This window comes from Amphiura filiformis, unplaced genomic scaffold, assembly GCF_039555335.1.
Source record: "Amphiura filiformis unplaced genomic scaffold, Afil_fr2py scaffold_51, whole genome shotgun sequence".
In the NCBI taxonomy this organism is placed as follows: Eukaryota; Metazoa; Echinodermata; class Ophiuroidea; order Amphilepidida; family Amphiuridae; genus Amphiura; species Amphiura filiformis.
Window position 1 is genome coordinate 15,445 of NW_027305515.1, and position 27,193 is coordinate 42,637.

Sequence of the window (27,193 nt, forward strand, 5' to 3'; positions counted from 1 at the left end):
GTCAGTAGCTTTATGGGGTGATTTTAGGGGGTCCCCGTTTTCGGGGTCCCCGTTTTTGGGGTCCCCGTTTTCGGGGTCCCCGTTTTATATACTCCCGAACTATTGTCATGATTTAATGTCTGTATAAATGGGTCTAAATAGGAGCAGTGGCGTAACCAGTGGGGGCCGGGGGTGCAAGCTGCCCCGGACACAAAAAACCTGGAAGATGGAAGAGTCAAAAATTGGGAAGGGAAAAGGGGGAAAGAGAGAAAAAGAGGAAGAAAAAAGAGGGAAGAGAAAGGGGAAAGAAGAGAAAAAAGGGGAAGGGAGAAGAGAAAAAAGGGAAATAAAGAGGGAAGAGAAAGGGAAAGAAGAAAAGAAAAAGAGGGAAGAAAAGGGGAAGGAGAAGAGAAAAGGGAAGGGACTCAAGGAGAAGAGAAAAGGAAAGAAAGAGAGAAGAAGATCTATAATAGGCCTACTACTTTCATTGTGAAATTTGTACTCTGAAACACTGATATTTTCTAATATGCCAAAAACCAGGAGCTTCATGGCGCTCAGCCCCCTTGACCCCGCCTGGCCGTTGCCCCTGGACCCCACCGATTCCATCCGTTTAATGCTTCGCGGCAAGCGAGCTTTCTCTCGAACATAAATACTAAAACTTTTGATCAGAAATTGGGAAATTTTTCAATCTTCCCCCCCCCCCCCCCGGAAGGTCAGGTCTGGTTACGCCCCTGAGAGTCAAAAAGATGTGCTTTTCGGGGCATTTACGACCTGCCTGTAACCGGAGCGGAGGTTGACCCATACCTTCTTGCAGGTTTCAACTGCAAAGCAAATCAAGAAATGAATGAGTCAATATATAAATAAATAAATAAAAAAATAAAAAAAGGCAATAAATACATAAATAATTAAATAAATAAATAAATGAATGAATGAATGAATGAATGAATGAATGAATGAATGAATGAATGAATGAATAAATAAATAAATAAATAAATAAATAAATAAATAAATAAATAAATAAATAAATAAATAAATAAATAAATAAATAAATAAATAAATAAATAAATAAATAAATAAATAAATAAATAAATAAATAAATATCATAAGATATGATTGAAGCGATATGACAACCCTCACAAGTGTTATATATGAGACCACCAACGGTGACCCACCAAATATATATCTGTCGAGTTCAACAACATTCATCTCCCACCAATCTATTTCCGGTGAACACTTTTTTCATTGGCTGATATCCACTTGAGATCGGTATCATCAAAGTAGTATTGCTCTCATTTCATGATTCATTGAGCAATCAATTTTGGCATTCGACCGAAATACGCGTCAAAAGATAAAAAGTCTCGTTCCGAACTTGTGTAGGCCTACATTGCTAGGGCCTAAGTGTGTTTTAATGCCTGATTCACAAATTATAGAAATAAACAAGAATTTTTTTAAAAGAACACGCAATGATAGGGTACCAACGCTTTTGGTTGTTCTGCATAGTTTATGAAGATATTCATTGCAAAGCGCTATATATCCATTCCTACATGTTACTTATTTTGCCCTCTTAATTATTAATTATAATTATGAATTTGACTGAACGCATTACATCTTTAATCCGCCCAAAATAACATCGTTTATAGGTTCCCAAAACGTCAAGAATTCCGCTAGTGCGGAAAAGATGACAAAAATGGGTGAACCTCCGTGGCAAACGCATTTTTATATCAATAACCAATGATTTACCACCCCAGACATATCACATCCTCTGCCAGGGGCAGATGCAATATGGGGACCTAGAACTGGGGCCAAACATTATGTATGTAAAACCGGGGTGGAGGCATAAATCTGAATTTGGAGTTAGACTTTTTTCCTGCATCAGTCGATTTAAATAGAGCTACGTTAATATGGAAACATTCACTTGTACATATAGGTTATGTTTGTAAGCCTAAATATCATAATTTTGCATAAAACATTACTTTATACCATCACTACGGCATTGGAATGCTATTGCCTGCCAGGCATTTTCCTTTTCGTGGACGTCTTAATAGTCCCTTACTTTCATATCATATAAAAATGGGTACGCTTGTACCGCACTAATAAGGGGGCACACCACTAAATCAATGGGCCATTTGTGTAACCCTAATGAGTTCCGGTAAAATACAGAAACTATTTGAGGTATTTTGGGCTGGTCTTTAGACTTATTAATCAGAAAGAGTGGCGAATTATAGCTTAAATAAAAGTGGAAAGCCTATACATAAATTCGTCGCATTTTTACCAAAAAAGTTGCATTTTTATAATTATTGAGAAAATAGGTCCGCGAATTAAAAAATGGCAGAATCGGGTTTGGAGTCTTGAGAGCATGTCAAAACTGTGGTCAAAATCATTGGGGATTTTTGAAATCATCGTTCGTCGAATGATATTCAGGTGACCTCGAGCCTTTCATATAAATCAATAGTATCTCGCTATCAGTTGAGCGATATTTAATCCGGTCCAACTCATATTTTATTCGTTGCCGTGTATATTTTGACGTCACAAAAAGTATTCGAAGCCGAATATTCGCCTTCGAATATTCACTATGAACCGACCCTTACACACGCTGCAGCTGGGGTAATCGACCGAAGCTGGTTGCCGTTAGTGATCGAATGCATGAGCTTATTTGCTTTACTGAATCGATTTACTGGATTAATTTCCTGTTAACTGGGTTTAATGCCACAAAGGTCGAATCGCCTTTGCCATGGACCATGACTGCATCATGGCCTTATTGGTACAGCAATCCAAACTTGAAACCAAAGGCTGGCTCTGTGGGGATATACATCAAAACGAGCAGGAAAAGGAAACGTGAAGATCGTCATGTTTCAATAATGGTTTCAGGTCATTTGAACACTAAACAGGGCCAGCAAGGAAAGAAACGTCATAAATGTTACTATTGTGACAAATCATTCAGCCACTTGGGACACAGGAAACAACATGAAATGATTCACACAGGAGAAAAACATTATCAATGTAGCTATTGTAACAAATCATTCAACCACTTGGGAAGCAAGAAACGACATGAAAATCTTCATATAGGAGAGAAACTTCATAAATGTAGATATTGTAATAAATCATTCACCAAGTTGGGACACACGAAAGATCATGAAATGATTCACACAGGAGAGAAACCTCATAAGTGTGGCTATTGTAACAAATCATTCAGCCAGTTGGGAGACAAGAAAAAGCATGAAATGATTCACACGGGAGAGAAACCTCATAAGTGTGGCTATTGCAACAAATCATTCAGCCAGTTGGGAGACAAGAAAAAGCATGAAATGATTCACACGGGAGAGAAACCTCATCAATGTAGCTATTGTAACAAATCATTCCGCGTCATAAGTAGCAAAACACAACATGAACTGATTCACACGGGAGAGAAACCTCATCGATGTAGCTATTGTAACAAACGATTCGGCCGATTAGGACACAAGAAACTACATGAAAAGATTCATACAGGAGAGAAACCTCATCAGTGTAGCTATTGTGAAAAATCATTCAGTCAGTCTGATGGCAAGAACAACATGAAAAGATTCATAGAGGAGAGAAACCTCATCAATGTAGACACTGTAACAAATCATTCAGTGACTTGAGAAACATGAAAAACCATGAACTGATACACACAGGAGAGAAACGTTATCAATGTAGCTTTTGTAACAAATCATTCAGTCAATTGGGAAGCAAGAAACAACATGAAAAGATTCACATGGGTGAGAAATCTCATCAATGTAGCTTTTGTAACAAATCATTCAGCCAATTGGGAGACAAGAAACAGCATGAAAAGATTCATACAGGAGAAACACCTCATAAATGCAGCTATTGTGACAAATCATTCGGGAGTTTGGGACAGAAGAAAGTCCACGAAATGATTCACACAGGAGAGAAACCACATAAATGTAGCTATTGTAACAAATCATTCACGACATCGGGACACAAGAAACAACATGAAAAGATTCATACAGGAGAAAAACCTCATCAATGTAGCTTTTGTAACAAATCATTCAGCCAGTTGGGAAACAAGAAAAAACATGAAAAGATTCATACAGGAGAGAAACTATAAGTACAACTATCATGACTATTGTAACAAACGATTCGGCGACTTGGGGCACAAGAATAGTCATGAAAGAATCAAACCTCATAAATGCAGCTTTTGCAACAAATCATTCCTCCACTTGTCACAAAAGAAAACACGTGAAACGATCCACACAGGAGAGAAACCTCATCAATGTAGCTATTGTAACAAATCGTTCAGTCAGTTGGGAAACAAGAAACAACATGAAAGATTCATAGCGGGATTCATAGCCGATTCAGCCACTTGGGGCACAAGAATAGTCATGAAAATGAGTTTGAAAACTCATTCAGCCAATTGGGAAGTAAGAAACTGCATGAAAAGATTAAGACAGGCGAGAAACCTCATTAATGTTACCAGAGAAGATGTAATGATATAGCTACTGTAACAATCAGTTTGGGTTCAATTAGCGACATGAAATGTCTCAAAAACCAGGATATTAATAGCCATTATATATATATATATAAAGCTATTTATTTATCAAATCATTCATTTGCAATGTTAGGAGTAGGCAGTAATGATTCCGAATGGAATGGAGAGAATCTCAGCAAATAATGAAATAAACATACAGGACTTTAATAAACTGGAATCAGCTAGTAATGTCGCAGGTTTTTGTACAGAAGCTTTTTTAAGACAATGTTTCAGGGTTTTCTTTTACAGAATGTCCTTTTTTTATACATAACGTTTTATACAGAATTTTTGGGACAAATAACAGACAAATCGTTGGCAACTAAAAAACTGCCAGTAATATTGTAGCTTTTCCCGAAGTTGTTTCTGGTGAGCGGGGTGATAGAGTTACGCAATCTAATGTTCAGATATCTGTAGGCCTATATTTATATCATGCAAATTAATTGCTAAGTTTTAGGTAAAAGGAAGCTATGTTTTTGCTATGCAAAAAATGCGTATAGAGGTTGTAATATGGGTGGTTGTGAAGAAATTCCAACCAAATGGCCATTAATTCCGTATAGGAAAAAAGACACTTGAGTTTCTCTATTTTTGAGAAACTTATAGAAAGTTATCGTAGGACGCGTTTCGATTAATGGTGATCAAGACTTATTTGATCTTTTATTAATCTCATCAGCTACATTTTGCTCAGCTTAATTTTATGATCACCTAGTATTTTGGTATATTTGTTCACAGTAGAAACATGGATCTGCATACCTAATTAACTTAGGTCCAAAGTGCCTAACTTTATGACATTGGCAATTTGGTCCATTTTTAGTGACAGAGGTTTTCTCTAAAAATGGAAAATGCAATGTCAATAATGGCATTTTGTAGGCCTATGCTAATATTTAGTGACAGAAATCCTGTTCTACTATGAAAATTAAGCATGAGTGGTTTTGATTTCATTAAAATGGATGTCTTTTCTTTATTAGAAAAGAGTAGACCTATTACTAGGCCTACATATGATCATGATAATGAAAATCTAGTTGGTACAATAGGTATAAAGTTTGTATTTGGTATAAACTGAGGAGTAGGCTCTATAATTTAAGTGCCTTCATAGTGAATCAATAAGTAGGCCTTTATGATTATGCTACTTTTAGTCCATTTAATTAAATCCATTATGTTGCGTTGCTTAGGCGCATTTTATATAATGGAGTAATTACTGGTCTCAGTAAAAAGCATAATGTTTAGAAAAGGTCACAATAATGAAATCACGGACAGTTCAACCAAAAACTAGTGTCACGAAATGTCATAAACCCGTGCTATAAGAAAGAAAGAAGGAAAGAAAAAAAGGAAAGAAAGAAAGAAAGAAAGAAAGAAAGAAAGAAAGAAAGAAAGAAAGAAAAAAAGGAAAGAAGGAAAGAAAAACAAAGAAAGAAAGAAAAACAAAGAATGAAAGAAAAAGAAAGAAAGAAAGAAAAAAAGAAAGAAAGAAAGAAAGAAAGAAAAAAAAAAAAAAAAGGAAAGAAAGGCTGAAGAAAGAAAGAAAGAAATAAGAAAGAGAGAAATAAAGAAAGAAAGAAAGAAAGAAAAAAGGGGGAAAAAGGAACGAAAGAAAGAAGCAAAAGAAAGAGAGAAAGACTGTAGTATCCCTGTCAAGCAAACTTGCTTTGATTTTTGGGATATCTACAAATTTCAAATGTCTCCCTAATACAGAATATTCTGCATCAGAAAATATTTTATTTGCTAAGTTTATGACGATTTGTTTGTTTATATTGGCCAAGTCCTTAAGTGTTTTGGACTTCTTGGATTTTAAGAGTATTTTGGAATTTAAGTGACACTTTCTGGACTTAATTTTGTCCTTATTTTGTCTCTTATCACTCTTGTTTTGAAACTTTCTTTTATTTGCCATTTTACACTATCAAGTATCAAACTGGATATTTTGTTTGACTCAAGTAGCATTATGGTATTTATCGCATATTTGACACATAGATCTCTCTAAAAGAGCCAACTTTAGATTTTAAGTTGGCGTGCTGCATGCCTTTGGTTTCTCTTCTTGTCCTTCTTGGTCTTGGAGAACTTCTTCAGGAATGGCTTGGTGATTGGTTTGGTGATTGGCTTGGTGCTGCATGTCTTTGGTTTCTTCATCTTGTCCTTCTTGGCTTGGTCTTGGAAGACTTCTTCAGGATTGGTTTATTCGGCTTGGTGACTTTACTGTTCTTCACATGAACTTCTTGGCTTTATCTGTTAGGTTGATTCTCTGCTTCTTTTCTTTTTGGTTTGGTGGTCGTATCCATAGACATACCACCTAGACCTATAACCATAGACATACCACCTAGACCTATTACTGCCCATCCTTTACCACAGCGGGAGGTGAAGCCCCGTATCCAAGGTGATATTGACGGATTGACGGGGTTACTAGGCGAGGAGAAATATCGCATACATGTTTGACGCGCTCGTTTGCGTGATTACTGCGCCGTTATCGCCGCGTCAAAAGCAACATGTTCCATAGACGCGAACATGTCTGCTTGTTTGCGTCCGGGTATGCGTCCTTGTCAAATTCGTTGCTAAGCAGTGTCGGCTTCACTACGCGAGTAAAAGTCATTGGTCTAGGTTCTCGTTTGTCTGGGGCTATAACTGCCCATCCCTAACCATGGCAGTAGGTGATTTTGGTCGGGTGGTCGGACGCGGAGAAATAAGCGTTCATGTCTGGAACGAAAAACGCGACCGTTATCGCCCGCGTCAAATGCAATATGTTCTGTAGACGCGAAAATGTCTGCTTGTTTGCGTCCGGGTTGCGTCCTTGTCAAAATCGTTGCTAAGCAGTGTTGACTTCACTACGCAAACCAAAGTTATAGGTCTAGGTACTTGTTTGTCTGGGGTCGTATCGCTGTCGTAACTACTCCTGGTATAGCTGATGCTGAAGTCATGTTGACGGTCAGATGGCCAGTGGTGCGATGCGGTAAATTTATTATTGAGAGAGGAATGTGTCAATTCTCCAAGGTCGCGCTGTCTAAAATGTTGGCGTCAACGTGCGTGTACGCTGCGTAGTAGCAGTTGCGTACGCGCGTCCGCGAGTCGCCAAATAAACATAGACAGTTGCGGGCTGCTGAAATGACTGCATGGAGCCAAGACAGCAATTTTTAGAGAGGCAAAATACAATTGAAAGAGACGATCAAAACTGAGTAACGATCACCGCCATAAGAGCATATACGCATGAGTATTTTAAAAGACATAATCTGATTTCATGCTTCCTATTTTTGGAGTATGGTAATCAGACTATAGAGATAAAGTAACCATGATTTAGGTGACTTTGCCAGGCTAGACTCAGTCCTGTCTATTTGAGTTAATATGCCTTGATGTTTTAGGCATATTTGAGAATAAACAGGAAAGATGGATTTAGCCTATAAAGAAATGTTCATGATATTATGGTTTGTATGAACATATCTATTCTCTAACCTAAAATCGGTTAGGCCTAAAGACGGGTTTGTGATATCGAACGTATAGAGATTCCTTCGCTGATGATAGAATCATCAGGAGAGAATGCCAGCGCACTGTCTATCGGATGTTCTATGTCCAAAACGAAGGAGCATAAAACGGAGAAAAATGGTGAGCGGGGTGATAGAGTTACGCAATCTAATGTTCAGATATCTGTAGGCCTATATTTTAAGAGAATAGATGGGTATAGCTACATAATTTACCTTCATGCAAATTAATTGCTAAGTTTTAGGTAAAAGGAAGCTATGTTGGGAAAAAAATCCATATCTTCAATATGAAAGGTCAAAATTTTCAATTGATCGTCGGCTTTTCCTCCCTGCTACATACACTTTAAGAATATATCATTAGATTTATATAATTTACTTCGAGGACTGTTATATATATCATAAATTTGAAAAATATCAAATTTTTATAATTTGTCATAAAATTTGTATTATATTGTGATTTTCAAAAATGAAAATTATTTGATATCAGAAAGACATGCTTCGTATTCAGAATGCAATTCGATAGGTCTGAGGTGCTCTCATGTCCCATAAAAAATACTGTCGAAACGCAATAAACGCTCATTTTAGATCCCTTAAAGACACTAAAACCTAAATTCCAAAATAAAGTGGTCAATAGATAGAAACTAAATATCTGCGTATTTTGATACCTCATTCGGCACCATGAGATTTTATTTTCTCACCTTATACTTAAATGAAACGTGCTAATGTTATGAGCGCAGCGAGTGAATTTTGATCTGTCACGCTGCAATGAGCCTGTTACAAAAGCCGGTGGAAATCTCCGTGAAGGAAGAAATATCACAAATGTGTCACTTTAGAAATGCCCCCTTTCCATTCAAATTGGTATACTTGAGGGAATAAAGTCGTATTGTGCCGAATGGGTTGTAAAAATACGCAGAGCATTATACGTCTATTAATTACTTTATTTGGTCATTTAGACTAAGGGCGAGTTTCCCGACAGGAGTCTTATTAAGCCGTAGTCTTAAGGTGGCCTTGAGGCTACTAAGCCTAGCCCGCTCTCGAAGCCCGAGTCTTAACTCTAGCCGGATTTCTTCAACGCAAATTCAACCTAGTCTTAGTGGCCTTGCAGGCTTAACGCTTGACAACCTCGTCCCTTTCAACCAGCGACTTAATTGTATAGGCTGTTGGAGGTAGATGTACATAAGCTGTGGTCCTCACGGTTTACCGTACTAACAAGGTTGCCGTCTCATTATCGCAATGTTCCCGGCGCAAAGACTAGCCTGGACCCGCGGTCTTGTGTTTGGGCTTATACCGTACACAACTTGATGCAAGAATATTGTGTCTGTTTTTGTGTCTTTTATGTATTATTTTATTTCCACTTGACTTTTTATGAGTCCAACTTGTATGAATGATACGCCTATGCTTTATACTCGTGATTTTTTCTTTGCATCCCCAAAAGGGTAAAACTGTAAGCCTAATGGAAAGGAATCTGTGATTCCCCTAAAAAGGAAAGCAACCAACGTGCTATCTACTGCTGATACCAGTTAGTCTTCTCAGATCTCACATGAAGTTATATGTTGGTACAATATTTATAATTATTTAAGTAAATATTATATGCATCTTATCCGTAAATTCAGTTTTAATACTGCATGCATTATTGTTTCGTGTCAAATATTTACTCTATCTTTTTTTGTCCTTCTTCTATTGGTATAATATAGGCACTCCAAAATAATATTGTAATAGGCCTACGTATGAAAAGTACGAGTATCAAACTATTAAGGCTTGGATAGGGACAGGTGGTATCATATAGGTCTTCATAATGATGATGATGATGATGATGATGATGATGATGATGATGATGATGATGATGATGATGATCATGATGATGATGAAAGAATTTTTAAAAAATTATATCGTTGTTAAAAAACCATCATTCAAAATGAGTAGGTCTTATGATAGGAACAGCTACTTAAAAAAATTCAACTAACTCAAATGAACACTAAAATAAAATGCTGAAATGTTCAACTAAATCGAACAATTACTTCATTTGGGCTGGGGTGGGGGAAAGCGGGGTCAAACATAATAAATGAGGGGCAGGCATTGTTCATGCTGTTTGGGTTTGTAAGGGGTGGAGTGGGTCTGAGGAGTTAAGGGATCTGCTTGGAATGTGTCCCCGGAACATTGGCGTAGATTTCTTTTTGACATGGGGGGGGGGAGGTGGGATTGAAAAAAAAATTATGGTACAAATGCCATATTTAAGGTATTAAAGCTGGTGACATATAGGCCAATGGTACAAAAGTGGGATAAATGCAATTTATTTAACCTTAAAATTGAGTTTTTAAGGTTAAAATGACCAAATAATGAGGTTAATTAATAACTCTCAGAAGTAGGCCTAATTTACCTTTTTCATGGGGGGGGGGCAAGAGCTCCCCCCAGGCGCGACTGCTTACTCATGTTAATTGAAAGACCGTCAAAAATATGAAAGATAAACTTTGCGTTACAATTTAAATAATTTGTAAATTGAAATAGACCAAGGCTTACGACCTAAGACCTGCTCTGAGGCAGGGCCAAGAAAAGCCGCTGTAAGCCTGGTCTAACAGGCTTGCGTAGACTACGGCTACAGAAGACTGATTTCGAGAAATGCAAATTTTACCGAAGCCTGGGGCTAATCCTACAAGCCTGGCCCACAGGCTAACGAAGCCTTGAGGCTATGGTAGCCGTGCTTCGGGGAACGTGTTTTCAGTTGAGCCTGGTGTTACGACCTCTTAAGCCTTGAGGCTAGACTAGCCAACTGCTAAGCCACCCGTTGAGAAATTCGCCCTAATAGTGTCTTTAAGATATGTATGGATACTTTTTGTGCGCAGTTCACTTTGCAGTGTGACTGACAAAATGTTTAGTTTTAGCTATACATCTGAACACAACCCTTGTCATGTATGTATTATTTGTGGGGTGGGTGTCAACAATCTGATAAAACAAACTGATGTAGACACTACCTTTATGCGTATTGTTTTATACATAGGCCTTTGATTCCAACAACATTATGGTATTCAAGTAATCACAAACGTTTTAGATAATTACAATAGTCTGTGTTTTTTATGTCTAATAACACATGATCAAAAATGTGTTATTTTATTGTTAAAGTGATTATTATTAAAGTTGCATTACTTTAAATTCATGCATTTCTGAGAGTGCACAGTCACCTTAATGCTGTGTACAATGTATTTATATTACGGAAACACATTAATTCTTGTCTGTTTTACTGTCCTCCCATTACCAACCTCATTAATATTCATATTTCATGGGGGCACTGAACTTTAGAAGTGACGTGTATGTGGTACTATGTGCCTGTCATTAGGCCCCTTTTTTGAATTCAAATACCCAAATCCCCTTTCAAATCATTATGATACCCGATAACCCCCCCCCCTTTTTTTCAGGCTAGGCTACCCAATGACTCCCAATTCTTTTCCAGAATTTTATCATCAAAATGCCATAAAATAATTCGGGAACTTTCAAATTTTCTTATTTCAGCAGATTTGTAGCCTATATGTAAATTTGGAACAATAATAGAATTTTGCTCATTTTTTTCAAACTTTTCTACCTGATTACCCCTTTTCTACAATTTTATACCCAATTACCCCTTCAAAATGTTATATATCGATAGGCCCCTCCCTACTTCATGACGTCGATATACACATACTATACTCGTCACTTTCATACATGAATAGGTAGTTCTGCCAAACAAACAAAAAAGTGTAATTTGAAGGTAGTATTTTTAGTAATGAAATGGTACATGAATACATATTTCTAGTGATTTTAGTGTATTTTTAGGGTACATGTAGCATTTGTTTGATGTAACTAATAAAGGTGTTTGTGGTTCTCAAGTTTGAAATGTAGTTTAATGAGTCAAAACGTCCTTCCGTTTAATACCATGGAATTGTCCTTATACAGCATTCCCAGTATTTCAAATAAGTACAGTGCACCCTCACTTATGAGCCATAATAGGACTCAAGTATTTGCCAGATAAGTCCAAAATCCAGTATAATTATGTGTAATTCTGCATAAAGTGCTGATAGTAGGACAACGTCATAATGTAACAACACTGACAAATTGTGTTTTTAGGGGGCTGCCATTTTCTTTGGAAGGGTGGGTCATTAATGTGTCGGTGACCAGAGTAAAATTTTATGACACCCCCATCGCGGGTTGAGAGTCCCCCATCTCAGACTGACATTTTTCCGCGCTTGAATGTAACCACAAAGATTGCACATGTATGTAGCGCGCGAAAATTTTGAATTACAAGCCCTGATAATTGTATGCCCCCCTATTTTGGGTTGAAACAAATTATGACCCCCCTATTTTGGGTATAAACCCCAGTATATTCATGACTCCCTTTCTGACGAAACAGTCCCTTTAGTAGGCCTATAATGCAATGTTGTCAATGTTCACAACAAACAAAGAGTTCAAAAAGTTGAGATTTTTATACCACCGGAAACTTCTCGCAGATTCACTCGCTTAGTAATAGTATCCTCAAATTTATATTTTTGTTCTGTGGCTTGGTCACCCACCTTTGCACAGTATTTTTTGTAGGACCTGAAAGCAGATCAGACACATCAAATTCAGTGGCGTAGATTTGTTTTTGACATTGGGGGGGGGGGGTGGAGTTGGAAAAAATTCTTCAAGTATAGTCAATCCAGCACCTTTTGGCGACAGAATAAGTGTATGGTATAATTACTCGCGAAGCGCGCGAAAAGTTCTACTATTTTGAAGCTAAATTGATGAAATATGGTGTAAAAGTAGGATAAATGCGCGCGAAGCGCCAAAAATTTGCACTTTGGGGGCTAAAATGGGAAAATAAGAGGTTAATTTGGTCAGAAACCCATTATCAGGCGTCAACATTGGGGGGGATGATTGTATGGAGCACCCCCTGGCAAAATATTGGGGAGATTTATTCCCCGTCCCCCCCCCCCCTCGGGATCAATGCCTATGATCCAATTGCATTCTGAATTCGGGGAATGTCCTGATATCGTTTTTTTTTAATTTGCAATATAATACGAATTTGATGACAAATTATTAAAAATTGACATTTTTGACCTCGAAGTAAACTTTATAATTGTCTATAATGTAACCTAGCTGGGAGGAAAAGCCGATCATCATAGGAAAATGTTGACCTTAGTGAAAAGGGGTCTGCATCTAATACCTCCACCCACCACCGCACATACTACACACACCCACCCCACCCCTATAAATTTTATAATAAAACACGATCGCGCGTTAGGCATAAGGCATGGCCAGCCTGTGTTCATGACCGTCTCGAATAATGTAGACTTTCCGTATTGTAGTGCTCCGTACAAAATGTACCTGCTGCTAGTATTGGCTTTTGTTTTGAACAAAATCTAAAAACCGAACAGACAAACAAAACTATGAATCAACTAAACGAAACTAAAAACAAAGAAAATTATGACCCCTAAAATCTATGACCCCCAGTATATTCATGACCCCCGCCCCCTATTGAAGAAACAGTATACATTTTACATTAGTATAATTATAATAAGAGTTCAACTCGTCCTTTTGTGATTCACTCACTTAGTCTGAAAATTAGACCCCCATGTGACCTTGATTGACCCCTCCCTGGAATGCCCGGAAGTTTCAGGAGGTGAGCCCAAACTAAATTTATTCAGAATCAATCAAAGATCCCAAAATGACTCTCAAACTTATGGCTTTTGTTTAGATTTGAATAAAATCTAAAAACCAAACAGACAAACAAAACTATGAATCAACTAAAGGAAACTAAAAAAAAACAAAGAAAATAAACTGATAAATATTACAAATAGGGAAAGTTAGCATTTTCGATACTTTTCACTGGACTACTGAGCAAAGAATAATAAGCCTAAATAAATTAAATTAAACATGACATTATGAGATAATATGAAGCTGATTTCCATGAAATCCATGAAAATGCTGCAAATACATCAACTTTACTAAGCATGCTCTAAGGGGCTGTGCAACAATCATGAGTCCCCGGGAGGGGTAAAACGGCGCGCCAAACCATGCTTGTCCCCACCCAACCCCTCCCACCCTCTTGACCTGCCAACCCCCCCCTCCCCCGTCTTGGCCTGTCAAAATCTTTGACCCCTGCTTTGCACATGCCACATTTTGTGATCCTTTTGTGAAATAATTAATGATGCTTGGGCAAGATTATTGAGCATGATTCTCACAAACTATGATTGCTTGCCGAGAGGAAGCTTTCACTACATCCTGATTCTCTTGGATTATTGAGCGAATGTATCTCCATCCTTTTTCAGACTTTTTGGTACCGTTTCGGGAAGCTCGTGTTCATACAAAAATAGGGATCGTTTCACATAACCACTGAGGTCCGCATGCAATATTAATTGTATTATGTATTAAATTAGAATGACAAATATACACTTCTTAGGAAAAAACAAATAAACAGAGCAAATATATGAATAACGGAATTTTATTAATACAAGAGTTTTCATAATCTGATAAGTCCTATGTTTGAAAAAAGGATGAAGACACACATAATATTTGTCGGGGCTTCTTTTACGTTTATCATGTTTATACCTTGTCTTTCTTTTTTTTTTTTTTTTTTTCTTTAAAGAAATGGTTTCTTTTTACCATGTTTACCCCATTCCTTACATATTCCTGTTTTGAAAAGATATTTAAAAATAATTCTATTAAAATACACCAGGATGTGTATTATCAAAGTTACCATTTGAAGACAGGCAGAGGACCATGGGCATCAGTCAAATCAAATTTGATTTGATTGGGCGTCAATCAAATCAAAAATGACGCCCATCGTGTCTCTGTCTGTCTTCAAAAGATTTGATTTGATTGACGCCCAGGTCCTCTGTCTGTCTTCAAAAGATATTTTATACACTTCTTGATCTTTAATATAGATTTAAAAATCAATGAGCACTGAAATCGTTATCCAAGGCACTTCATATCCCGGATTCATGAGCCTTTCAAATCCACGATATACGATCGATCGTATTGACATATGGTCGAATCCAACCAAAAGTGTCCACGGGCCAAAAATAAAAGTCCGAAATAAAAATGTCTCCACAATTTTTTCCTTTTGCCCATTGATTGATGACATATTGGCCTTATAGGAACCAAAAGTGCCATTACTAATCTTGAAAAATAAATCCAGGACGTGTGATAGTAAATGTGATATCAAAACCCAATGTTACCTACGAATACCACTAGGATGCTTTCACTATCGCAATACTAATCAACCTAAAACAAATGGAATATTCCCATTAACGCTTTTTTCGTGTAATGTAGACCACAGGGTGTCAGGAAAATTCTAGCTCAACCAGAAAATATTTGTTTTTATTTTTATAACGCGATCAATATGATCTTTGTCAGTTTATGCTCGTTTATTTTTGAAAATGCAGTTTAGGTCAGTTTCTGTATTTTATTTATCAAATGAGTATGAATCAATTTACACATTGTATAATAACGAGTAGGATATATGTTTTCAAGAATATTAGGAATTATACGCATACACCTAACGCTTTATACAATGAAAAGGTGAAGAAACCCGGGTATTCGTAGGTAACATGAGCGATTTAACAATATCTATATTGAGTTTAGAGGTTTAAATTTGGCTATTATGGTAATGAATTAATAAATTGGTAGTTTTTAGATCTCTTTCAGATGGTACGTCCAAATGAATAAATGCTATTACCTTAGATCAAAAATTGTTGATGCTTTTAGCAAGATTTTGACCACTTCATTTTGATATACAAGTAGTTAATCAGCAATTTTACATAATAAATAATTGTTGAATGAATCCGTATATGGGTAATAATAGTGTCCTGGGGTACCGCTTAAAGTTTTTGACAATTAATTTCCATTGGCAGGGACACTTCATTACACATGTCATGTATTATGGTGTATTCGTAAGTAACATTTCAGTATTTGTAGGTAAGAATTAGACTTTTGGTGGATATCGCAATCAAAACTTCATTTTATAAAGCACTTTGAATGTAATATTTTCTTTATGTGCGTTTATTGATACTTAGGACCCTATCATGTATTAATAATGTCGGTTCACAGCGGTTGAAAGAGGATTTAAGTAAGAAACAAAGGCACTAAAGTGACTTTAATTTGATTAATTGCACACAAATCGCTTAAAACCGTTATTGCAGACTTGTGAAGTCCATCTTGGAGTCAGTTACGTCTTGTGGCCTTTCTTTTGAGGGCAACTACAATTAGGTTTATACAGGGTCCATCACTGTGTTGTCTAGATCATGAGACAATGAGAACAGTCGTTTTTCCATGGTATTCGTAGGTAACCTTAGCGAAAACGTCAAAAGTTACCTTCGAATAAATGAATTTGGACACAAATTACTCAGAAACCAGAAGGTCGGTAAACATTTAAAATGAAGCACACATGACAGTTGACAAATCCAAGTATTTATCCCTTCTAATCTTCTTTGAATCTGATTTTTCTTTCAAATGAGCAGACCGTCGTCTATTTTAGTACATATTTTTCAACAATTAAGCCAGTTCGGTTTTGCATGGTGGGCATGTATGTGAATTCGCAACTTTCATTGACATATGATTTGATAGCAAACATACAGGCCTTCATTATGTACCAATATGGGCATTGGCATGAATGGCGGTGTTTCACAATACTGTCATGATGTCAAATTGTATTCGTAGGTAATATTCGGTTACCGAAATTTACCTACGAATACTTGCTTTTATTGTTGACATCTCAGAAACATTTAAACGCAGGCTATTGAAACTTGGTAGAAATAAAGAGTGTATTACCCTGCACCTATTCCTTAACTATTGTTTACTATTCTCTCACTTTGTGGAAATGACACAGCTTTTAACATGTATTCGGAGGTAATGCATATTTTTTACCAAACCTACCTTTGTGCCATTTAGAATTTCTGGCAGCTAAACACAATAATAAAGATGTCCGAATACAATGCATTTCAGTATTGGACATATCAAAGCTTGTATCAATTGCGCATTTATTAGTGATTTCCATTTTTAAAGATATATCTAGTGCTATGAAAAATTGTATTCGTAGGTAATGTAAAAAAATACCACTCAAAAAATGATCACAAAAATTCATAATTATGTACAAATATGTGAAAAATTGAACAGGCAATCTTTGAATACACACCTTTCAGGAAATCAATTTAGATTCAATCCAATGACTTCTTTTCATAACTGATTTAGATGTTTTTAAAATACCTTAAGAAATATTTTGAAAAAATGGGTAAAAATAGCATGTTTTGGGGTCTCTGTGTCTTAATTTTTCACAGAAGGGGTCTTATTATGTATGGCGCGAAGCGTATGATCAAGGCGAATAAACACAATATAAAAACGAATGTCAATTGATTAATACTTTTAAGTTATGGCCCTGAACATGCCGTGTACACTTTTCGTTGGATTCGACCATATGCTTGTTCATGATCGAACTGATTGAACACGTAAGTGAGAGCCTGCCCTGGTCATGGTCATGGTTTTACTTTATTATACTGAGAAGAAATCTCTTTCTTCCATGATTATTATACCATAGACTCCTGAGACGAATACTCAGATAGACTCTAAAGACAGACGGTCTATGATTATAAGCTCACATAATGACGAAATCTCTTCATGTTTTCGTTGCCAAGAGTCCCGGACCAATCTTTTGCATCACACCAAAATTAAGTTTGATTTGATAGGAGCACAATTATTAGTATATTTACAGGTGAGTTTCTACAGTACGCTTTTAGTGCGTTATTTTTGTTGTTGTTGTTTTGGATTTTTTTGGCCTACTTATTTTTTGAGGTGTCATTTGTTTTATATGATACAACTTACGAGTATGCCTTAAATGTCTTGTACCATGTACATGTAGTACAATCCTGGTGCGATTTCTGCTGTTTAATATGTTGTTTTTTACGTAGTTTGTTTTTAGACAATAATAACTGGACGTATCTGTTTTAAGGTCATTTGAAGAGTATGTTTTAAATGGGCCTTCTGTAAGTCCAACATATGTCTCTTCCTTGCGGTTGTCTGCCCTTGTGACCGTCGCTTGGTATATTACTCCCGATATCAGGAGAAAGGCGCAGGATTGGTTGTTTTAGTAAATTTCCTATACTTAAGGTATAGGAAAATTTTACATTTCGCCACATATATAAATTGTACAAATAGCACAAATAGCTAGAGTAAATGCAAAAGTCAAGGGTTCAAAGGGCTTTAACGTACTGGCCATATAAGCAATTTTGAACTTAGATTATTTTTCTCATATCCTAGTTGCTTCCAATGATCGCTATTTGTGCAATTGGTGGAAAGGGCTTTAAGGTGCCGACTATATAAGCAATTATGACATTGATCGCCAAGTCCCTTCTAGCCGTCAGCAATTTGTGCAATTTATGCAATTTTGAACTTAGATTACTTTTTTCATATCCTAGTTGCTTCCAATGATCGCTATTTGTGCAATTTGTGCAATTGGTGGAAAGGGCTTTAAGGTGCCGACTATATAAGCAATTATGACATTGATCGCCAAGTCCCTTCTAGCCGTCAGCAATTTGTGCAATTTATGCAATTTTGAACTTAGATTATTTTTCTCATATCCTAGTTGCTTCCAATGATCGCTATTTGTGCAATTTGTGCAATTGGTGGAAAGGGCTTTAAGGTGCCGACTATATAAGCAATTATGACATTGATCGCCAAGTCCCTTCTAGCCGTCAGCAATTTGTGCAATTTATGCAATTTTGAACTTAGATTACTTTTCTCATATCCTAGTTGCTTCCAATGATCGCTATTTGTGCAATTTGTGCAATTGGTGGAAAGGGCTTTAAGGTGCCGACTATATAAGCAATTATGACATTGATCGCCAAGTCCCTTCTAGCCGTCAGCAATTTGTGCAATTTATGCAATTTTGAACTTAGATTATTTTTCTCATATCCTAGTTGCTTCCAATGATCGCTATAGCCCCGAAAAGTTTAGTGTTAGTGTTAGGGCGGTTTTCGGACTTGTTTTTTCTTTCTAAACATCCTCGTACGTATCATCCTTCCTTAAATTTTCTCGGTTTGTAATAAGGCGGTTCTCGAAAGCAATGGGACAGCGCTACGGCGATGCCTCAGATTCAGTAAGAAAGCGGTTCTCGAAAGAAATGGCGCAGCGCGAGCCCGGAAAAGTTGAGTGTAACCGTAGTTAGGGTGGTTGACGGATTTTTTTTTGCTTATAAACACCCTCGTAGGTATCATTCTTCCTTAAATTTTCTTTCCACCAATTGCACAAATTGCACAAATAGCGCTTACTGGAAGCAACTCAGATATTGTCCTCATTGTTTTTATAAATTGCATAAATTGCAAATTGCTATTTCTACAGTTTGTAAAAATTGCTTACGTACATGGCTATTTGTGCTATTTGTACAAATTGCACACTTTCATGCAACTGTAGGCAATTTGTGCAATTGACTGACATAAATGGCACAAATTGCAACACCTGTGGCTATTTATGCAATTTGTAAAAATTGCTTACATACGTTGCTATTTGTGCTATTTGTAAAAATTGCACACTTTCCTGCAACTGTAGGCTATTGGTGCAATTTACTGACATAAATTCCACAAATTGCAACACCTGTGGCTATTTATGCAATTTGTGAAAATTGCTTAAGCCACTGGCTATTTGTGCAATTTGTGCTATTTATACAAATTGCACACTTTCTTGCAATTGAAGGCTATTTGTGCAATGACCAATCCTGCGCCTTTATGGATATCAGGCAATTTCCATCAAGAGGGCACTATACAAATACAACATGTTTTGAGGGGAAGTAGTCAAAACTACCGGTCCCGAGGTGTTGGATGATTTGACTACTTCCCGACGCGTCAGCGGAGGGAAGTAGTCAAATCATCCAACACCTCGGGACCGGTAGTTTTAACTACTTTCCCGAAATAAAACATGTTGTATTTGTTTTACTATACCTCATAAATATTTTCACTATCACGGTAAAATCGTAAACAAAAGTCAACACACACCAGTCAACGTGCCGGCCAGCATGGTAAATAAGCTTAATATTTTGCTTACCTGATTTTATTGGAGGATTTCTGTTCAATCAATTTACATTTTGACTGATATTATTCTAATTTTCTTTTTAACATTCCATAAATAGCATTTTGTTTCATAAAATGTCAAATTCGCGTATAATTATCCATCGGTATAAATCTCAGCAAAATGACTGCAGCAGACGCCATTTTCACGATAAACGCGTCTGCAGAATTGCCGTTGTGCAGCATAATGCTACGTCTGAAGGAACGGCGACGCGCGGGGTCGAGACCATAGACATACCACCTAGACCTGTAACTGCCCATCCCTAACCATGGCAGTAGGTGAAGCCACGTATCCAAGGTGATTTTGGTCGGGTGGTCGGACGCGGAGAAATAAGCGTTCATGTCTGGAACGAAAAACGCGATCGTTTGCGTGATTGCTGCGCCGTTATCGCCCGCGTCAAACGCAACATGTTCTGCAGACGCGAACATGTCTGCTTGTTTGCGTCCGGGTTGCGTCCTTGTCAAAATCGTTGCTAAGCAGTGTTGACTTCACTACGCAAACCAAAGTTATAGGTCTAGGTTCTTGTTTGTCTGGGGTCGAGACACCGTGTGGTAGTAGGGTGCGGAAGTTTTTACTACTTCCCCGCGTGCGCGTAATTGCACAGGCGCGGGGAAGTAGTCAAAATACCGAACTCGGACGCTGGCGTTATTAACCAATAAGATGTCTGGATTACCTAATAAATATTTATGAGGTATAGTAAAATTTGTTTTTGCAGTTGCAATTAGTGGTGTTTTGTGTCGAAGCCAAAGATGTTTTCGTAGATTGCAGCACATATTTGTTGTGTCCTGATATAAGTTGCTGCATGTTGGTAACATGTCCATAACAGTACCTTCAAAAATGTAAATCAAAGATACGTCACCGCTCTGAGCAATTACATCTGGAACCTTAATGATAAGAAAGTATCATATTCCATCAAATGGAAAATTATTGCTCGAAGTAAATCGTACTCTACCAGCAGCAAAAAAATGCAATCTATGCATTACTGAGAAATACTTTATTATAACTAAACCACAAATGTCAACCTTGAACCACAGAAACGAACTAGCAAGTGGCTGCAGGCATAGAAAAAAACATTTACTGTGTAACTATAAATAAGTCGCTCTTTTAGCATGTTTAGCAATAAGTAGGCCCAGACATGGATACGCACTTAAGACGCGTATTGTGTTGCGCAACTTTAAGATACGCGGTTGCGTTAATTCCTCTTGCGCGCGCATCAAAACTCAAGACATTGTCATTTTACACATTGCAACTGACGAGTGTGGATGGGTCAAACCATCCATACGAAACAAATTTGTATTGCGATGTGGTAATTTCATTTGTATAATAATATATTTCGCTCCTATATTTTATAGTTGAGCACTGTATCTAGTGATGGTTTCACTATAATTTTTTACTATTTATTTATTTATTTATTTATTTATTTATTTATTTATTTATTTATTTATTTATTTATTTATTTATTTATTTATTTATTTATTTATTTATTTATTTATTTATTTATTTATTTATTTATTTATCAGACAACAGGATGAGACCTACGCGACAATGGGATTTGCTACAAGATCCTGTATGCAAGTATTGTAAAAGAAGATTTATTGAAAACATTCCTCGTTATAAATCACATCTTCGCAACCATGAGCTGAGTATTAAGCCTTATTGGTACAGCAATCCAAACTTGAAACCAAAGGCTGGCTCTGTGGGGATTTACATCAAAACGAGCAGGAAAAGGAAAAGTGAAGATCCTCGTGCATCAAAAATGGTTCCAGGTCATTTGAACACTAAAAAGGGCCAGCAAGGAAAGAAACATCATAAATGCAGCTATTGTAACAAATCATTCAGCCATTTGGGACACAAGAAACAACATGAAAAGATACACACAGGAGAGAAACCTCATCAATGTAACTATTGTGACAAATCATTCACGACATTGGGACACAAGAAACGTCATGAATTGATTCACACAGGAGAGAAACCTCATCGATGTAGCTACTGTAACAAATCATTCAGCGCCTTGGGACACAAGAAACGACATGAACTGATTCACACAGGGAAGAAACCTCATCAATGTAGCTATTGTGACAAATCATTCACAACAGTGGGACACAAGAAACGGCATGAAATGATTCATTTAGGAGAGAAACCTCATCAATGTAGCTATTGTAACAAATCATTCAGCCAGTTGGGACACAAGAAACGGCATGAAAGGATTCATTTAGGAGAGAAACCTCATCAATGTAGCTATTGTGACAAATCATTCAGTGACTTGGGAAACAAGAAAAGGCATGAAATGATTCATACAGGAGAGAAACCTCATAAATGTAGCTATTGTAACAAATCATTCAGTCAACTGGGAGAAAAGATACACATTACGTTTGGGAATTGGAAAGAACCTTCTGATAAATCATGCATGACTCAATTACAAATCTCTACATCCCTTTCTTCTATTGATATTTTGAATAGTGTTTATCTTTCCTAATAGATAGCGCCCTGATCGATTCTTCCTGCATATCAATATGCTTCATTTACATTACATTACAGAGATCGGACACTAATCCCTACCATAACAAACCATGTATAGACTCTACATGCAAATACAGGTGATATAACAGGTCTATATTACAGGATTAGATTAGTAAACTATGATCTATTTGCAAGTATTATATAGTGATTGAGCAGGAAAGATTTGATACTATTTTTTTGTATAGTAGTCTAGTTGCCGGCGTGCGTTATTTCTTTCTGCAACCATAATGGGCCACAATGCGATAAGACATAGTACATACATGTAATTAATAGGCCTATGAGGCTAGATATAACACGAGTTTATTACCATTATTATTTCCTCTTACTTAATAAAATAAAAAGAAATCGATAGAATTAAAATTCTATAACGGTTTACCTGGGGTTCGAACCCACAACCTTTGTATCCATAGTCTAATGCCTACACGACTGTGCTATGATTCGTTGTGCCAGAAAGGTGTTTGTTTATGATACTTATTGATTACGGAATAAACTGCATACACACAATATACTATTACTAGTATAATAAATACGAATATAATCCTAACCCTAACCCCTAACCCTAACCCTTACCCTAACCCTAACCCTAACCCCTAACCCTAACCCTAACCCTAACCCCTAACCCTAACCCCTAACCCTAACCATAAGACCCTAACCCTAAGACCCTAACCCTGACAATAATGAACCTTGCATGCCTCGGACTATGCGGTTAGTGATATATTGCGGCCCATTATGGTTGCAGAAAGAAATTATTTATGTCCTCTTTTGCACAATAACTGTATTTTTGTGGGACCTGAATTTCAAATTTTTATGATGATGACATAGACTCGCTTGCCAGTCCTATATACGCCGTACCTATGTATATTGAGGACTGGCTTACGCCATTTTGGATGTCAATGGGAAATACACACTTAACGATTTGCGCCGGTTAGAAACTTGAAAAAAAATCTTTAAAATTTCATCAATGTATATAAATGTGGTACCAACTGTATTGTGCTTGATAATTTAAGACTCGGTTGAAACAAAATTAAGGATCGAAAGCATTTAAGTGTCCAAAAAGGCAGAATTATCGTCAAAGTTCTGGCGAAATCGGCACCCTTGCGAAGGGTTCAGAATTCGAATCGGGAACGAAAATATCCGATCTTTGCGATCAAAAACACAAAATTACAACTTTAAACATACTATTGGCAAAAGACATTATTACCAAACAATATAGAATAGAAAATTTGACATCATTTTCTCAAAATAATGAAAAAATTTGCTCACTAGACATCGAAAAAAGTACGCAATCCAATTCCCGTTCAAACGCGTGGGAAACTGAAAGTGCATAATCGTGACTAATGATGACATGTATGATGCAAACTCATAGGTGTTGTGCGTTTGGCAAGTTGGGAGGGGTGGGGGTTCAAAATGACCCCATAGGATTATAAAATTGCTCAAATACCTCTTTCAAATATATCAAACTATTTACATAAATAAACAAAAACAAATAAATAAATAAATAAATAAATAAATAAATAAATATATAAATAAATAAATAAATAAATAAATAAATAAATAAATAAACGAAAAAACGAACAAATTTTAGCGTAGCATTAAAATCATAAATATAACCATTGCTGGCAGGAGGACTCGAACCAACGATATTGATATCAGCAGTCTGATGCTCTACCATTGAGCTAAATGACAGCATCTAGTGATGAGCGTCGAGTTTTTAGCTTATACAGTGTTTGTCTGTGATAATGTCGCCTCGTGAAAGAAAGAAATATAAAATCTCAATTTGTAATTTAAATTTATTTGATAATTTTCTAACCTATATTTTCTTTCGAGCAGGGACAAATATTTCCCCTTTTATCTAATTTGACCGCTATATAAGAATCTATTTCTTTTATTACTGATTTAATTCCGCGATTTGTTCCATTAAGGGATCTAGAATGAGCGTTTATTGCGTTTCGACAGTATTTTTTGTGGGACATGAGAGCACCTCAGACCTATCGAATTGCATTCTGAATACGAAGCATGTCTTTCTGATATCAAATAATTTTCATTTTTTGAAAATCACAATATAATACAAATTTTATGACAAATGATAAAATTTGATATTTTTCAAATTTTGATATATAACAGTCCTCGAAGTAAATTATATAAATCTAATGATATATTCTTAAAGTGTATGTAGTTGGGAGGAAAAAGCCGACGGTCAATTGAAAATTTTGACCTTTCATATTGAAGATATGGATTTTTTCCCAAAAGACCTAATTATTTTTGGTGTTTGGGGAAAAAATCCATATCTTCAATACGAAAGGTCAAAATTTTCAATTGATCGTCGGCTTTTCATCCCACATACATACACTTTAAGTATAAATCATCAGATTTATAAAGTTTACTTCGAGTACCGTTAAATATCAAAAATATCAATTTTTAATGATTTGCCATAAAATGTGTATTAAATTGCGAATTCCAAAAAATCAAAATTATTAGATATCAGAAGGACATTCTTCGTATTCAGAATGCGATTCGATATGTCTGATGTGCTCTAATGTCCCAAAATAAATACTGTCCAAACGTTCATACCCCAGCCCTTAAGCAATATCAAAGATTAATGTCACACATCTCACAACAGATATTTAGTTGGTCTAGTGGTCTTTCACAGTGCTGTTTAACCGGGAGGTACCGAGATCGATTCCCACCTCTGCCTGCAATTTTTTTTTAAAGACTGGGAAATAATAACCTGACATTCGCCGCTGACATTCGTACTTCAGTAGCGGAGTTATAACTTGTTAAACTTTGCTCCTTCCGTAAAAGGGTACATTATTTTGGCACTACATTATTTCTTTCTTTTTTTTCACATTGCTGGTATTAAATATCAAATGGTCATAATTGGCGGTCACTTCAAATCATCCCCAACTGAACTAGGTTCAGGAATTTCCTCTCATTGTTAACTGTTGGTTAACCCACCACTTGAGAATAAAGGATAATGATAGGTGCAACAGGATTACCTACGGGATTATCTCAAGGATATAATTCTGTTCTCCATCCTTTTCTTACATCTTCTCTGATATGTGCTAGTGTCAATGGTTATTGTTAAAAGGCAATAAGGTGTGTAATTGCAATATTTCCTCTGAATAGGAAAGACTCTCTACATCGAGTTATGTATGCTGGTGGTTCGCAATACTGTTATTTAAGAGAAGGTATCTTCCAAATCCAAATTCAAATGAGCACGAAATGACACACACTCGAGAGAAACCTCATCAATGTAGCTATTGTAACAAATCATTCAGTGACTTGGGAAACAAGAAAAGGCATGAAAAGATACACACAGGAGAGAAACCTCATAAATGCAGCTATTGTAACAAATCATTCAGCTGGTTGGGACACAAGAAACGGCATGAAAAGATTCACACAGGAGAGAAACCTCATCAATGTAGCTATTGTGACAATTCATTCACCACAGTGGGACAAAAGAAACGGCATGAAGGGATTCATTTAGGAGAGAAACCTCATCAATGTAGCTATTGTAACAAATCATTCAGTGACTTGGGAAACAAGAACAGGCATGAAATGATTCACACAGGAGAGAAACCTCATAAATGCAGCTATTGTAACAAATCATTCAACTGGTTGGGGAACTTGGGACACAAGAAACGGAATGAAAAGATTCACACAGGAGAGAAACCTCATCAATGTAGCTATTGTAACAAATCATTCAGCCGGTTGGGACACAAGAAACGGCATGAAAAGATTCACACAGGAGAGAAACCTCATCAATGTAGCTATTGTAACAAATCATTCAGCCAGTTGGGAAACAAGAAACGGCATGAAAAGATTCACACGGAAGAAACCTCATTAATGTAGCTATTGTAACAAATCATTCAGCCGATTGGCAACCAAGAATACACATGAAAAGATTCACACAGGAGAGAAACCTTATCGATCATATCATTCATCAGTGACATGAAATATCTCAGAAAACTTATGGCTATTAATTGTAATGAGCTATATAATTATCAAATCATTAATTTGCATGTCCATAAACAGGAACCGGCGTGAAAACTTGAATACCAAAAGCTTGGAAGAGATTCCTACAGTGTAACCTCACAAACAGACACTATTAGAAAATATCGTTGAAAACTGCAATTGTTGCCAATATAGGTTTTTTAACAAACCTTTTTTTGACACAATTTTTCTGGAGTTTCTTTTAAGAATGTCCTTTTTTAATACCAATTTAATATAGCATATTTAACATGTTTAATAGATGGGCAATTGTAATACCTCATTCGGCACCATGCGATTTTGTTTTCTCTGCTTATAGCAATTTAAATTAAAAAAGAAAATTTTAAAATTGACAAAAATAGACCTTTGTCTCAATACACACTGTCACACTGTAATGAGCCCGTTACAAAAGCCGGTGCGAATCGCTCTGAAGGGAGAAATATCACAAATGTGTCTCTTTTAAAATGCTCTCTTTTTCCATTCAAAGTGGTATACTAATGAGTCGCATTGTACCGAATGAGGTGTCAAATATGCAGAACAAAATTATCCATCTATTGATTATTTTATTTGGTCATTAACGTTAAGTGTCATTAGGGACCGTTCACAAATACTTGTTAGGGGGCCTGATGCAAAAAGAGGGACTCTTAATGGTTTTGACCCTCCTAAGGGGGGGGGCTAA

The 27,193-nt window shown here is 36.5% G+C and overlaps 2 protein-coding genes across 2 annotated transcripts in view; both read left to right on the forward strand.

Moving 5' to 3' along the window:
• The first annotated feature begins 2,717 nt into the window (after positions 1 to 2,717).
• LOC140144362 (uncharacterized) lies at positions 2,718 to 26,782 on the forward strand. Its single transcript, XM_072166183.1, has 3 exons — positions 2,718 to 3,581; positions 3,614 to 4,033; positions 25,741 to 26,782. The coding sequence occupies exons 1-3, from the start codon at positions 2,718 to 2,720 to the stop codon at positions 26,374 to 26,376; spliced, it is 1,920 nt and encodes a 639-aa protein (XP_072022284.1). The 3' UTR covers positions 26,377 to 26,782.
• The window catches only part of LOC140144384 (uncharacterized), a 76,154-nt gene continuing 66,497 nt past the window's right edge, over positions 17,537 to 27,193 (forward strand). The window contains exon 1 of the mRNA XM_072166202.1: positions 17,537 to 17,656. The gene's annotated coding sequence lies outside the window, so the exon portion shown is untranslated. The remainder of the gene's footprint in view (positions 17,657 to 27,193) is intronic.

Coding starts and splice junctions, on each gene's coding strand:
- LOC140144362 (XM_072166183.1), top strand. CDS start 2,718: ATGACTGCATCATGGCCTTATTGGTACAGCAATCCAAACTTGAAACCA. Junction 3,582..3,613: donor TCAATGTAGACACTGTAACA/AATCATTCAGTG, acceptor AACATGAAAAAC/CATGAACTGATACACACAGG. Junction 4,034..25,740: donor AGTTGGGAAACAAGAAAAAA/CATGAAAAGATT, acceptor AATTCAAATGAG/CACGAAATGACACACACTCG.